This window comes from Ascaphus truei, chromosome 3, assembly GCF_040206685.1.
Source record: "Ascaphus truei isolate aAscTru1 chromosome 3, aAscTru1.hap1, whole genome shotgun sequence".
NCBI lineage: Eukaryota > Metazoa > Chordata > Amphibia > Anura > Ascaphidae > Ascaphus > Ascaphus truei.
Window position 1 is genome coordinate 365744920 of NC_134485.1, and position 15970 is coordinate 365760889.

The 15970-nt window shown below is 39.9% G+C and overlaps 1 protein-coding gene across 7 annotated transcripts in view; it reads right to left on the reverse strand.

Moving 5' to 3' along the window:
• Positions 1–15970, reverse strand: part of FRY (FRY microtubule binding protein) — a 423242-nt gene that overhangs the window by 142755 nt on the left and 264517 nt on the right. For all 7 annotated transcript variants that reach the window (XM_075592149.1, XM_075592144.1, XM_075592143.1 and 4 more), the window contains 4 exons: positions 12000–12139; positions 4124–4214; positions 290–369; positions 111–191 (listed from right to left, as the gene is read on the reverse strand). In XM_075592149.1, coding sequence (XP_075448264.1) covers positions 111–191; positions 290–369; positions 4124–4214; positions 12000–12139 — 392 coding nt within the window. The remainder of the gene's footprint in view (positions 1–110; positions 192–289; positions 370–4123; positions 4215–11999; positions 12140–15970) is intronic.

Genomic DNA, 15970 nt, shown 5'->3' on the forward strand with positions numbered 1-15970 from the left:
GGTTACAGTATATGCAAAGTGAGTTTTTACACAATGTGATTGGTTCTGCCTAATCGTGTTATTTTTACATTAAGCCATGTAGATACTGAAATATAGAAGAACTGACTTACTTTGACTGTGCTAATACACCTAAAACTTCAGCGTATAGATCCGCCACTATGTGCATATTTCCAGTGTTTGGACCAAGGTACCTATCAAGAGTCAAACAGCAACTGTTAAAACGGATTTTTTTTTTTTTTTTACAATGAGCCATTATTGATAGAAATTGCTAAGATAGAAATGACATTACCCTTCCTTGTATTTAAAGTGCTTGAAACCCAAGGTAATAACTTCATGTACCAAGCTGTCGATTACTGGATGTAACTGAATCTGAAAATATAACAGTAAATGAATAATGTAAGTTAAAGTAACTGATTGTCAGGCGACTGCTTGTGGAGCTGTTCAGATGTTTACATTTTAGAAATGACACCCTATGAACAAACGTAAAATAACATTCAACATTAAAATGATCAAAGACTAAGGGGACAATTCTATAAGCCTTCATAAAAAAAATCGCCGAACTCTTTTTGCCGCCTGTTTTTTTAGCGTTGCTATCACGCTATTCAGAAAGCTTCGATTACCTGTGATAGCAAAATTCCCAAAAGGGGCGAGTAGCCGGCGACGTTATGATCGCCTCTCTGAAAAGGCCAAATCCGGCGATTTGTTTTAGCTGCAGAGAGAGCTGCACAGACATCGACTATAGAGACATACAGTAGCATATGTCTCGGCACCCCAAACCCACCTTAGCAAACTTGACACCCTCTACAATTCAATATGCCGTTTTGTTCTCTAATGCAACTACAACACACATCACTGCGAAATGCTCAAAGAACTAGCTTGGTCATCACTTGAGTCTAGGCGCAAAGTTCATCTTTCCTGTCTTGCCTTCAAATACTTTCTGGGCAAGCTACCCGTCTATCTGAACAAGCTCCTCCCCCCTACCACATGCAGCACTTATCATCTGAGATCTGACTCCAAAAGACTGTTCATGGTCCCAATGCTCAACAAAGTATCCGACCGCTCCTCCTTCTCTTACCGTGCACCCCAAAACTGGAACAACCTAACGGAGACTCTCACAGCCGCCACCAGTCTAAGTTCTTTCAAAACTAAAGCTGTCACACATGTTAATCTGGTCTGTAACTGTTACATACGCCCATACAGTAAATATATAGTTTCTTAACTGTGCATGCAATGTCTTGTATATAATGTATACCCTGTTCACTTATGTAAGTGTATTTGTAACCATATATTTTTGTTATCTTAACTCTATGCCCAGGACGTACTTGAAAACGAGAGGTAACTCTCAATGTATTATTTCCTGGTAACACATTTTATAAATAAATAAACAAACAGAGAGCCGCCTCTCCCTGCGCAAATCTCGCTAGAGATCGATGTGTTTTCCCCCGCAAGGCATAAACACCCACCAAGAAACAAATCCCACCTTCACACCCCCCGCTACCTACAATAAGCATGGCAGTAGTTAACCCCTTCATTGCCTTGGCAGTTAGTCGCTAAGGTAATGAAGTTGATTGTAAATGCATTTTTATTGCATGGGATTCATGCCGGGGGTCTCCGGTGCTGATATTAATGGGTATCAGCTCCGGAGACTCCCGGAAAGAATCTGATGCAGGAAAAAAGCATTTTTTTTCTAAGTCCTCTCTCTCCGTCTCTCAGCAGCTTCTCCCCACCCTCACGCCAACTTTTCCTGGCGTGAGGATTTTGGGAGAAACTCACCATTCTAGAGCCATAATTAGGCTCAATAAGCTAATTGAGGCTTCTAGAATTGCATGAGTTTCAGAACCTGCCGATAAGTAGCTTATCGCCGCTCACCCGGCGATCTTTTTTTGACGGCTGAAAATTTGGGTGATTTATGCCTTTATCGCCCACGTATTGAGGCTTACTGAATAGCAGTAGGCATTTTTGTCTATAAGTGCTCTATAAGTGCTCTATAAGTGGCTTATTGAGGCTTATAGAATAGGCCCCTAAATATAAAGGTACCGAAGAGAACAAATGCATTGCCGCTGATTTTATGGCACAGTCTTGAGCAAACTGAAAATGTAGAACATGAAACAATAGTGTTTGATTAACAAACCAAACTAATTAGGACTAAATATTATACTAAAAACATACAAGTACTGTGCAGGTATATATAACAACGCATATATGTATATAAAAAGTTACCTTTGTGCATTTAGGATGTAGGTTTTTGGGGGACTTACCTAACAAATATTCCTCACTTAAAGGGGACATGATACCGCAATTAAAGAGCTAAAATAGAAGGATAGGAAGAAGGTATCTAAAGAATAAACCACTAGTATTATGTGGTAATGGACTCCTGACAGTAGGGCATGGTTAGTGGTGATCTTGTAAAAAATGTATGGTTTTTATTATTGTAATTTATTTATAGGGTTGCAAATGATTTCACAACACTATACAATGGGGAGGTGAGACAATATCAATGAAACAAAGGAAAGATTGCATCAACAACATTGGTGCTCATAGGTCTGCACATCTATTAAAATATACTGTATCTGCACATTCTGTACACTGAGTACTCTGCAAAGTCTAATAACTCGTTCCTGCCCACTCTATACATGATAATATGTACAATAAACACATCATCCTGCACATATTTTACATAGGTTGTTCAACACACTTGACTAATAATCTGCAGACACGATCGCCCATATTTCCTAAACAGCATTCTGCTATAAGACTACTTGCAGCGCTGAAGACATCTCACAGCTCATTGACGTGAAAAAAACGGTACAGTACCTTTCAGCGCCGGAATGTGCCTCCTTTCAGCGCCGGAATATGCCTCATGGCAGAAGACTGCCTGGTAAATATGGGCCTATATGTCTAGTTTCTCCAACATACCCACATGCTAGCGACATTTTGTGTCAATGAATTAAGCATCAAATAGTTGTTTTGCAACTAAGTAGACCCTAGCAGAGTTATTTCTGGGTATACAGTAATATATGATGTTGCTTTGCATCTAGGTTGCCCAGCTTGTAGCAGTTAGTGATTTGGAAGCAGTGACATGAAGCTAACCCACTGCAATGTAATGCATTAAATACTAATTTTTCTCCTGGTCTTCTCTATCATTTAAAAAAAAACATTGGCTTCAGATGTCCTTTTAATCTGATGTTAAATGTCAGCTCTAATTCTACCGTCTGTCTCAGGAAGCCCATAATTCAAAATCCACTCAGCACTCAATGCTTCATAGAACGACCCAGCTCCAGTTCAGTCATATGGCAGCTGTCACAAGCAATACTTTTGTTAAGTTTCTCTGTACTACAATAAACTTTCAATATGTTCTAAATAACCTTGAAATGTTGGCAACAATGCGCAACTAGCCTTAAAATTCCATCCCGGATACCAAAACAGACTGAGACCATTAGAAAGGGTGAAGTTTGTAATGGGTATTCCAGGGCCGCCAAACTCTTTCCCGGGGTCCAGGATTAGTCTCCCCCCGGGTTGCTGAGAGTGGGGGGCGGGGAGAGAAGGGAGAAAGGGGTGTGAACACCCTCCCTCACACACACACACTTCCCCTCTCTCACTCTTCCCTCTTTCACACGCTTCCCCCTATCTCTCACCTCCCTTTTTCCCCTCCCCCTCCCCCTCCCCCCTCTTACTCTCCAGACTCCCCGTTCACTCACACTGTCCCGCTCATTCTCCCTGCCTCTCTCCATCCCATTCTGCCCCTTTCTCCTCCCCCTCCCTTTCTCTCCTCCCCTCTCCCCTTTCTCTCCTCCCTTCCCTGCTCTCATTCTGCCCCCCCCCCACCCTTCTCGCTCACTCTGCTTCCGCCCCACCTCCTCTCTGGAGCCCTATCTGTGGAGCAGGGGTGCCGATAACAGAAGTTGGTCCTGATTTTCATCAGGGCCTAACTTCCATGTTTGGACCACTGCAGTGAGCTCCTCTCAGCAGCCGGGCCCGGGACAGATGTTCCTGTGGTCTCCCCCTGTTCTTAGGTCCTGGGTACTTCAAAGCAAAAGCACCAACACACCCAATGCACCGAACGGAACATATTTTTAATTTATCACCTTATAAAATGTAACAAATGAGCGAGACTTTGCCATACCTGTTTTAAAACTTCTATTAGTACTAATGAAAAAATAAAATCAATGGCCAGATCCCGTCGTTCCATCAAGTAATCTTTTTGCTGTTCGTCACTGTAAACGAAACAAAAAATAGCATGTATTAAATATTTAATCCGACATTTTTCAAATGCAAACAAAATATTTTCTGTACACAATCACTACAATATTACTCTAAAGTGCTTACAATTAATGCAGTTTAGGGACACTTATCACCAAGGCTTTTGGTTAATCACTACAAAACAAAATACTCTCTTTCCACTCCAGAGATTATTTCTAAGCCTACTTATTACATATTGTGGGTTTGCATTACATTTTCAGCATTCATTTGGGGAATATCACTTAAACTTCCATCTGCTTTTTATGCTCATGTATACGGTATTACCAACACCATGACCAGTAACATGTGTATCATTCATTTTTATCATTTATAAAATGTAATCATTTTTTTTTTTTGTGTCTAAAACCTGAGTACTCTAAATGCAAATGACTGGGAGCGGTCCCCTATTATAGCACACTGTAATGATACCACAATAGATCTTTCAGGGACTCAGGTACTGTATGTGGTTTAAATCCTGTACTTGGCAGCTGAAGTGGCTGAACAGATCCCAAGAGTAACAATGAGATCAACTACTGCATTTTGTATGTCAAATGTTTCACTTCTTTAATCACAGAGAATGATGCTCAGAGTATGAAACAGGATTTCATAGGTTTATATGCAAATAATCGTTTCTATTAAAATAAAAGTTCTACGCACTTTTTATAAATAGACAACAAATCAACAGCTACCAAACGTAACACGAAGAATAATGCAGCAACTACTTCCAAAATAAAAATAAATCCACCAGCCAATAAGAAATGTAAAAAATATAAGCGGTATGTACATTAATGGCGCTATATAAATAAAGACATACATACATAAGAGATAATGTTTTTTTTGGCAGGATATAAAATGACTATGTTGGAATATCAACCCAAGTAAGTGAATCAGGAAATAGCGTATAAATCTACACATCCCATTACACGGACTCTGCAAATGTTTTCAAATGTTATTATTTAACAAATCTGAAATTTGAGTCCACAAAATGTAGAATTATATATCATTAGAATATAAGAACTACCTGTGATTGGTCAGACAATATTGTCCAGCAAACCCAGTATCCTGGGAGCTTCTGGGAGCATGCAGCTGTGTGTCTCCCCTCCTTTCACATTATTTAGCATTGGAAAATGAATTTAGGCTCAAACTAGCAGCAGACTTGGCCTCCATCTTGACAGCTGACAGCTCGGTACCTTTGTTCCATTTATTCCTCTATTATGCGAATGCAGTACGTACAAAATACTGTGTGGATCTGGTCAGGTGATCACACCTAACGCACTAATGCTATGAACATTGTAAAGTAACAGTAATCACTGAGCTAAATTATAATGCAGTTTTTTTTTTTTTTAAATACCAACTGAGTCTCCATGCAAACAATAATTTGACATAAATCTCACAATCAGATAAACAGTATGCGATCAGGCTTAACGTGTTTGCCATGAAAACAGAATAGACAAGAAAATTGTGTACTGGTGTACATGCACTTTAGTGCTGAAGAGGTGCGCAATGTGATATATTGACTATTCTTAAATGAGTATCTAAAGTGTGCCCAGTTAATACAACATAAGGATAAAATGCTAACATCATAGTCATTAAAGTAGTTTCTACCACTATTATATGTCAATATTTCTGCACACCTTCAGGCGATTCATCTGCATTGCATTCCAGCTTGTTTCCTATCCCAAGCTGCAAATAAGCAGGAAATATCTTACCCTACTTGGCCAGCCAAAATTGGAAGACAAGTAGCTTGTGTTTTGGCCAAGGTTATCTTATCTCACTCTACTTGAGTAATGAATTAATGCAATAGCATTTAGGAAAATTACAGCCCTTGAAAATATACTGCATTAGGAGAGATTGGAAATCTTTTGTCTCTTCAGTAAACAAAAAGATAGACTGCAGCTGTTTTTAAATGTAGAAGAGAGTATGTTTCTGGAACTGTTCAACCTGCCACTGTTGGCAGGTATGGCTGTGAAAGGCTGTAGATGTACTGTATGAATGCACAGTAGTCTTACAAATGTGTGAGCAATGAAAGGGCTAAGAAAAGCATGGCAGTCACTTGGGTTTTGAGGTGAGGAAATTTAAAAAAAAACATTGTTTTAGCAGTAGGACACCAACAATGGTGGATTTAGGGGGGTTAACAAAACGATGTGTTAGGTATAGAGAGTGTTACATAGTAAATAGTCATACATCCATCAAGTTCAACCTATGTATAAACCTGGTAGGTTTGGGTTATTATTCTGTCCTCCTCCTGTGCAATAATCCCATGTAAGGGCAGGTTTGCCAGGAGTTAATATGGGTTTGTCCCACCCACTGTAATTCAGTTGGTTAGAGAAGGTAGTGCTCAGGCCTTGTGTCAATCAGAGGCACAGGGGTGGGTCGACTGGATCTGTACTAAATGAACTACCACTTCCTGTTTTAGCGAGTTCCTCTCCACCTTAGAGAAAGGATAGTCGGTTCCAGTAAGCTGCCAGGGCTCTGGTACGTTTAAGGCCCTCCCTCTGGGAGAGGGGAGAGATATTTCTCTTACTCCACAAGGGAGTAAGGACAGCTCCTAGGGCCCTGACTAGGAGTGGTATCCAGGGACATTCTGAAGGTGACAACCTTTGATTGCTGTGTGCTGTGATAGAGACTGTGCTGAATCAGGAAGGACCAATAAAGAACATCTGCTTTTATCTATACGTCCTGCCTGAGAGTGGAGTATATTGGGAGGAGGGGGACATAACTCTTTTGCAGGTACTCCACCCCACACAACTGGGGTCTGCACAAGATGGAGGCGCTGCACCAGTAAGAAGAATTCGGGCACAGCCCCAGAAGCCTGTCCTGTTATCCCCCATGTCATCGCGGGAGACTCAGGGCCCCCTGTTACCAGCAGGTATGCACCAAGAAGACCCATGTAAACAGAGAGCTAGTTCCCTTAGGAGACCCAATGTGAGATTGGGTGGGGGAATCACCGTTACATATGCTAAATGTAGACGACAGATACTTTATCCTATATCCGTACTTACAGTATATTGATTCAGGGGAAGGTAAGCAAAAAACCCCAGTGACATATCATCCAATGATATCTCATAAGGGGAAAAATAAATTCCTTCCAGACTCCAAGAATTGGCAATCAGATTAATCCCTGATCAACATCTTTCCCATGTTTACTTATTAAGTATATCCCTGTATACCTTTCCTTTCTAAAAAGATGTCCAACTTTTTTTGAACAAATCTATTGTATTTGCCATCACAGTCTCCATGGGTAATGAATTCCACATTGTAACTGCCCTTACTGTAAAGAACTCTTTCCTTTGTTGCTGGTGAAGTCCAACGTTAAGGAATGACCCCGTGTCCTTTGTACTGCCCTTGGGATGAATAATTATTTTGAAAGCTCCTTGTACTGTCCGAAAATATATTTGTATATAGTTATTATATCCAATCTTAGATGCCTCTTTTCTAATGTAAAACAATCTAATTTCGCTACCCTCTCCTCATAAATCAGATTACCCATCCCCTTTATTAATTTGGTAGCTCTTCTCTGCACTTTCTCTAGTCCCATAATGTATTTTCGAAGGCGTGGTGCCCACAATTGTATTCCGTATTCAAGGTGTGGTCTTACTAATGCTTTATAAATGGGCATAATTATGTTTACTTCCCTTCCATCCATTGCCAGTTTAATGCAAGATAAAATCTTGTTTGCCTTTGCAGCTACTGCATGACTTTGGGCACTATTGCTAAGCCAGATGTCTACTAGCACTCCTACATTCTTCTCCATCAAGGATTCCCCTAATTTATCCCTAATGTGTAAGTCGTCTGTTTATTTATGTTTCCCAAATGCATAACCTTACATTTATCTGTATTAAACCTCATCTGTCATTTACCTGCCCAAGTTTCCAGTCTCTCCAAGTCCTTCTGGTGAGAAATTGCATCCTGCTCTGATTCTACTACCTTACACAATTTAGTGTCATCAGTAAAGATGGAAACTTTGCTCTCTATGCCAACCTCAAGGTCATTAATAAACAAGTTAAAAAGCAGAGGTCCCAGTACCGATCCTTGAGGTACTCCACTCAGAACTTTATCCCAAACTGAAAAAGTTCCATTTATGACAACTCTCTGTTGTCTATCTTTCAACCAATTTTCAATCCAGGTGCAAATATTTTTACAGAGTCCAATTTGCTTTATTTTGTACACTAAACTCTTTTGCGGAACCGTATTAAACGCCTGTGCAAAATCTCAGTAGACCACATCAACTGAATTACCCTGGTCTAAATTCCTACTTACCGCCTCAAATAAATTAATAACGCTAGTTTGGCATGGCCTATCCTTCATAAATCAATGCTGACTATTATTAATAATTTTGTTTTCCATTAAGTATTCCTGAATATTATCCCATACTAACCCTTCAAGTAGTTTCCCCACTATTGAAGTCAGGCTTACAGGTCTGTAATTCCTCTGGTTGTGATCTAGCTCCCTTTTTCAAAATAGGTTCCACATCTGCTTTACACCAATCTTGTGGTACTGATCCTGTGGAAATGGAGAACTTGAATATTAAATGTAATTGGTTTGGCTATTACTGAACTTAAGTCCTTAAGAACTCTTAGATGTATGCCATCGGGCCAGGTGACTTATTTACTTTAATTTTATCAAGCCGCCTATGAACTTCTTCCTCAGGTAACCAATTGTTCGTTAATATAGAGGTTGTAGCTTCTTCCTGCGGCACTATTATTGCAATTGATTCTTCCCATGTAAACACAGAGGCAAAGAATTGGTTTAATGCCTCGGCTTTTTCCTTATCTCCAACAATCTGCCTGTCCATCTCACACTGAAAGGGTCGTATATTCTCTTTTCTAATTTTTTTTGTTATTAAGGTACTTAAATAACTTTTTAGGGCTGATCTTACTTTCTATTGCAATCCTTTTTTCATTATCCATTTTTGCTAAGTCTTTTCCACCTATGATTCATTGCTAAAGTGTGCAAACGAAGTGTACACAACGGTTCAGTGGCCCTTTAAACCAGGGTTATGTTGTGGTCATCTCTTAGTCATCAGATCAATTATTCCTAACCGGGATTCTGCAGCACCCAGGGGTAGCGAGAGTATCAAAAGGATGCCACAGGATTTCCCCGATCTCCCAGAGCAACGAGAGAGTAGGGCAGTTGCTAGGGGGCTGGGCAGTTTCCTCCATCCTGATTGGCTGCTGCTGGGTAATGCAGCCAATCAGGAGGGGGTGTGACTAAGCCGAGGAGGAAACAATGAGAGAGGTGAGCCTGAGTGCCTATCTGTCATGTGTGCATTTGTTCTCTCCTGGTGTGTGTATTTTTTGTGACCGTCTCTGCCCTGTGCCTTCTGTGACTCTGCCCCCAATCTCTCCTGTGACTAAGTGTCTTGTTGTGTGTGGGGGGGTGGGTCTCAGCAACTAAGCCCTGTGATTAGGGGGGCACTAAGAGAAAACAGGTTGAAAACCACTGCATTCGACTTTTGCATTAACTTTTCACAATGGCCCAAAACAGTTTTTATTCAAATATCAACAATAATGGTGGAATGTTATAGAGAAATTAATATCAAGAAGATGCGCTTGTTCAGACAGACCTGTTATAAATGGATTATGATCATTGAAAATAATTTAAAATGCAATAAAAAATAACCTATTTAGGGGCCTATGCAGAGAGCAGCGAATTTTAAAATTGGCGAGTTTATTAAAAAGTAGCTTTTTTGGAGAGTTTTATTCTCCATATGCAGAAATGTGCGAATTCTGCTATGTTTAACATGAATGCGTCTGGCGAGTTTAAATTGGCGAGATGCGCGCTTCAGAAATGTGTAAAAAAAAATTCGTGCCTTTTTTTTCCCTTTGCAATGGCCGCGAGCGGCAGCTTCTTGCCAATTTTTTCTGGCGAGGCAAAAAGGAGACAATCGCGCCATTTTATTGGCGCGAACAGCCGCTAGATGCCGTTCGCGCCTCTCTGCATTAGGATATTTTTAAAACTGGCGAGATGGAGGTTCTCGCCAGCCGCGAGGCGAGTTTTAGAAATAGAAACGAAAATTTGGCGCGTTTTTCGTAACTCGCCATTTTCTGCTGTTTTCTGCGCGATTTTCTCCAAAAAATGGCGAATTTCGAAATAGCGCTGCTCTCTGCATAGGCCCCTTAACCTTTTACGGTAAACAATGTAAATCAGTACTGAAAGCACAGATTACATCCCTTATAAGTGTATATGTATAAATGTATAACTCACTTCAGTGAGCAAATGCAGAAAGTGTGTATGTATGTAATCCACTGAACAAAAAGGATTTACACAAATGAGCATAGAAAAAAAAGGATATTCCTTTCTTTGCAATGCAGATGAAAAGCCAATAGATGGCTTATTTTTGCTGCCCCATATTCAAGGATAACCACTCCTTTTATAAAGACATTTACAAAACAAAAAACAAGGGGTGTAACAAATAGCAAAAATTCTTTCTAGATACAATTAAATAAAAAAAAAACATGTATTTAATATACTCAAATGGTTTAAAAAAAAGTTAGTAGTACTGTGAGTGCAGTAGTTTTTTTTTTTACTGATTGACAGATGGATCCAATTAGAAATGGGTGTTAAATACAACCTTTCAAAACCAAAGACCACAAATCCCAGATGCAGCCACAGTACAAGTGGAGAAACGCGTAGGATTACAAAACAGAAAAGTTTGCACATCTCTACTAGCATTACAGAGCACAACACAAAATAAACACGGGATTAAATGCTATGCAATTACTTGGATATTTTATGTTAATCTGTAATATGTTGTGTTAGAACTACTGCCATTACATATGCATGTAAAACATACACTTTTTTTTTACATTTTATCCAGGTAACCAAACAATTCATTAAAATTTTATGTCTACACATTCTCTTGATATGGGCATATTCTCCCCTGTTAACCCAACAACAAATACATGTCTGGGAAGTGAAACCATAGGTTTAGAATGCTGTACATGATATGGAATATGGTATTGATGAATTCGAGAGAGAACCCTCAGATAATTATAGTATGGGTAAAAGATCTTCTTGTAGCTGGTGTCACCCGAGTCACCTTTATCAAAAATTAGGCTCAATTGTTTTGGAATGAATCCCTAATTTGCATGAATGTCTTTCATCCCAATTGATTTTGGATTGGTGTCAACCATTTACCGTACCATTACAGGGGCATCCAAAAATAGCATTCTTGCCCTGCACGTCACGGAATCAAATAGTAGACAGTGAAGGTGGCGCTGAACATCTTTTTGACAGTACCCAACCTAAAGTGTCAAATCAAGGAGTCGAATATGAAGTAGGGAAGACAGGCATACACATCTGGTGAAAAGGGTCGTATAGGACAATTTTAATATGTATTTTCAAGATGACAACACATTGCTGTCCTTGTCTTGAAAGCCTATATTACAGGAGCAATTAAATTCTTACAATCCAAGTGTGTTGATGTGTAACAAACAGAGGCACAGAAGCACATTAGTAAAGACGGTGCTCTCTTTTCACTGATATTCTTGTATATTCATGGTGGCACGTATTTCTTTACTAAAATGTACAACTAAAATAGTTGCCCATGTTATAACCACATAGCCAATAAAAATGTAACAAAGAGAAGGTTTGTTTGCACAGCAGTAAAAATTGATCTGCGGCTGATAACTCTTCTAATTGTGCACACGGTCCTTCAATTAAAAATCATCTTGACGAAAATCGTACAATTGACATCCCTAAACTCTGCAATTCAGAAGCAAGGAAAGTTTAAACATGCATCTTTTTGGCAATATTACCTTTTAGATTTGGTGTTTGTTCTCGGTCTGTATTCATGTGACTCATCTTCAATTCCATTCTGTCGCTTGTACCAGTCAAATAAGGTGCGCAGTATGGACGGTAAACAATAATCTGACAAAGAGCTCATTGAACTTATTACCTGTGGAAAGAGAGAGCAAAACAATGGCACTTTTATATTTCTGCAGAGAAAAGAGGATCACACTGATAGGAATCACTTTACATTTTGGGGCAGGTTCATCAAGCGTTAGCTGCCATGGACTAGAAGGCCATGGACTAGGCCGTGTCAGGAGCGATACCCCACACTGGAGCTTGATTAATCCTGGCAGTTTTTCAGAGAAATGGTTAATTTAATCTAACAATGGAATACGTACACATAATAACAGACTCTACATGTTGCATCAGTTCATCATAAGGGTCATTGTGGGCGCACACACATTCACCTATCCCCGGTGAATGCAAAGTGCTGGGTAATAAAGTATGGCTTTTATCATTGTACTGCTTAGTTTTAACACAAAATAAACAGGATACTATAGTTCAGTTGGACACTAAAATTCTAACATTTCTGCTGTGTGCGATACTTAAAATGAACAAAATAATTTCCTTTCCTCAGGTCAAGACTAGTTTATGAGACAATTTCTATTGAATCCAGTAAGAAGGTACTATTAATGACAGAAGTGTTGAGAAGATATATTTTATAAAAGGAGTAATACTATAACTGGATCTAAAAACCAATGCAACATGAAGACTTGAAAACAAAGTACAGTATGTTTTTAGAGACTTACAAAAAGAAGGTAACCTTGACAGTCGCTTTACAAATATTTTTAGTGGCCTATATAATTAAATGAAGTATGATAAATATCTTGACCCATAAAATTACAATTGTATCGTATTGTACAACACAGATTGTCTTGACTCAGAGATGATGTGAAACAATTTCATGGACTATGGAGTGGTTAGTGAACAAAATGGGTTCTTAAAATCTGCCTTGCCATAAAAATTAATTACTTTACCACATTGCGGAAAAGTCCAATATGCCCAAATCTATTTGCTTTACAATCTGCCTGTATAATAAACAGTAATTTGTTGTAAACAACTGTGGCCTGGGTTCCCTGGTTTGGTTTTTACCTCCGCTGCAGCTTGGGAGAAGAGAGGTTGCTACAGAGTCAGGTGACTAGGCCTGGCCAATGGAGTGTTAGGATTCCCTGCTGAGGCAGTTGGTGCTCTGAGGGCTTGCTGTCAGTTGGAGCTGGGACACAGCTAGGGGAGGTTGTATAGGTGCAGGGGTCTGTGACTCTCTGCACTAGGCCAGAGATCCCCTAGCCGCCAGTTAGGCCCCAACTCACCCTAGATTGTGGCTGCTGTAGGAAAGGCCCATTCAGTTAGGGATCCTGCCCTTTTAGTGATTAGCCAGCTTAGGGTCACAGTGGTTTCATTTGAACTATTGCTGCTGCAGTCTGTGACCAGACTGCCAGAGAGGGAGCGACCATAATTGCGGAAGTCACTCCAGAGGGAGACATCCCATCCAGCGAAGGATATTGTTGGATCGGCAGATCCCCTGCTTCTCGTTGTTAGCGCGCCTGGGTGTGGACACACTCGGCAGGTACTTTTCACCAAACGCGCACCAACACCGGTATAATAAGGTGCTGATCACGCCTAGTGGGGTGGGCATCTTTTGGGGACACTTATTGTGTGAAGTAACAAAAGGACACCTCTGGTACTGTGGACACGGAGTGGGGATACACGGTGGTGGGACAATGCCCTGCGGCGAGGTATAGCAGTAATCATTAGTATTGCTATTGCCTGTATGTGGTTTATGGTTATTGCTCACAGTAAATGTTATTATTGTTATTGTTATAATCTGTGGACTGTTATTAATAGCTCCTGCTCGGGGTTATCCCATCCAATTGGGATCCCGTGCAGGTTTGAGGCGCTGCCACTCAGTATATTCGTTACCCCAGGCTCCCAGTAGCAGAGGCTCAGATCCCTGTGAGCCAACAGGTACTGCCAGCACTAGTAGACCCTTCACATTAGAGGGAAAAAAGGGCTACACAACATATATGTATTCTTACTAAATAGATCCCTATATATGTGCATGATGAAAAACGCAATGCTAATCCAATCTTCTACATAGCATTGTTGTGGAACATTTACAAACTAAACATATTTAAACATCCCTTATTAAATAACAAGAATTTTTTATGTTGCAATGCAGCCTCCAACATCTAGTATGCCTAGTCCTAAATATACATGAGGAGCACATGAATCCTCTACTGGGAGGTGTAGGACAGAGGGGATATCTATATCCTGTCTTGTTTTGGTATGTGCCTTTTATTTGCAATAATTTTTTTCTCAGTACTACAGTCCTATAGAAAGTCAAGACATAATACAAGTATAAATGTATAAAACAATAGCAAATTATGCTTTGTAGGCCTATCTGGCATTAAATGGGTTAACAAGATAAATACATATATACTGTATACATATACTGTATATCTCTATATGCATACTATTTAAAATATATATTTTTAAAACCAACAGGTATTTATAGAAGATGAATGAAGATGTTGTGTAGTGTGTGAGTGTGTACTACGTGGAGGTCGAATAAAATGCAGCCTTCATAGTAATGTATCAGAAGATACACTATAAACATATCCTGCACATACTGTTACTTTGCGTAGCTGTAACTCCCTGCACATTGCCAGCAACACAAGGCATTCTTGAAAACTTGGTGCATAATGATTTCATTCACCAAAACAATTAAGTGATTCATATTGAAACAGCCACATGCCATGTTTTCTCTTCAACATGTAAAGAGGACACTTTTTGGAAGGTATAAAGGTCAGCATACACACACACACATATATGTGTACAGTATTTTATTCTTTCTTTCTTTGCTCTTTCAAGTCACGGCAGGAAGGAAGGGTGGAATTTGCAAAAAAACCTGTCTCTCGGAGAACAGGAAGGGAGGAAAGTCTAGCCAGCCAGTTGGTTACTCAACTCCTTCATTTATTGGAATCAAGTCCCATGAAGGGATGAATTCTAGCTCTGTGCTGGTGATGAAAGGGAGGGCACTCTTGTATAAATATGTCCTTGTTGCACTAAATGATCACGTTCTTTCACCATAAATGAGCTACTTACAGCTTGGAGATGCCAGGTCTTTGCAAAACAGAGCATGTTAAAACTTTTTATTCATGCAACATCAAATGTGCTTTATGTAAATGATTTCTTAATATTTGTCTTGGCATTATTCACATATATAACTGCACGTAAAAAACTGTTAACTATTTGCTAGAACCTTTAATGAATGATTTAATTTACCATGGAAGACACTGGTTACACATTCATATATCTTCAAATAAATGTTTTCAATTACATATTTTCAAGTTTTAGTTTGACATATGTACAGTATGTATTTAAATCTTTATTTATATAGCACCCACATTGAACTCGCCACTTTGCAGAAGAGACAATACAGCACATGGAATTATAATACAATAAGTGCAATGAACAAAATCAGACAATAGGAAAGGAAATCCCAGCCCCGGGGGACAATCTAAGTGGTATTTTGTAAGACCTACAGAGACAGCAGGTGAAACAATAAGTACAGTAGATGGCAGTGCTTTGCCACAATGGTTGGTAGGAGCGACTTTGGGTGTGACAGTAGCCATAAGTCCAGGCTATTGGAATACTTAATTTAAGAGGAGCTTTAAGGTTTCACTTAAAGGGGGAGAAAGAAGGTGCTTGGCATATACAGTAGCGACATCTTTTATTGAACTAAATGCCGGCGGCATGCCGGGATCTACCCCAGCTGCCGCCAATAATAACCGCGCGCCGCCGCGTTTCCCCCACGCACCCCCCCTCCTCTTCGCGCGCAATTTACCCCCCCTTCCGGACCCCGAACCAGGCTTCTGCTCTGCCCCTCTGCTTCCCCGCACCCCCGCTTACCTTAATTTGATCTCCAGGGGTGTCG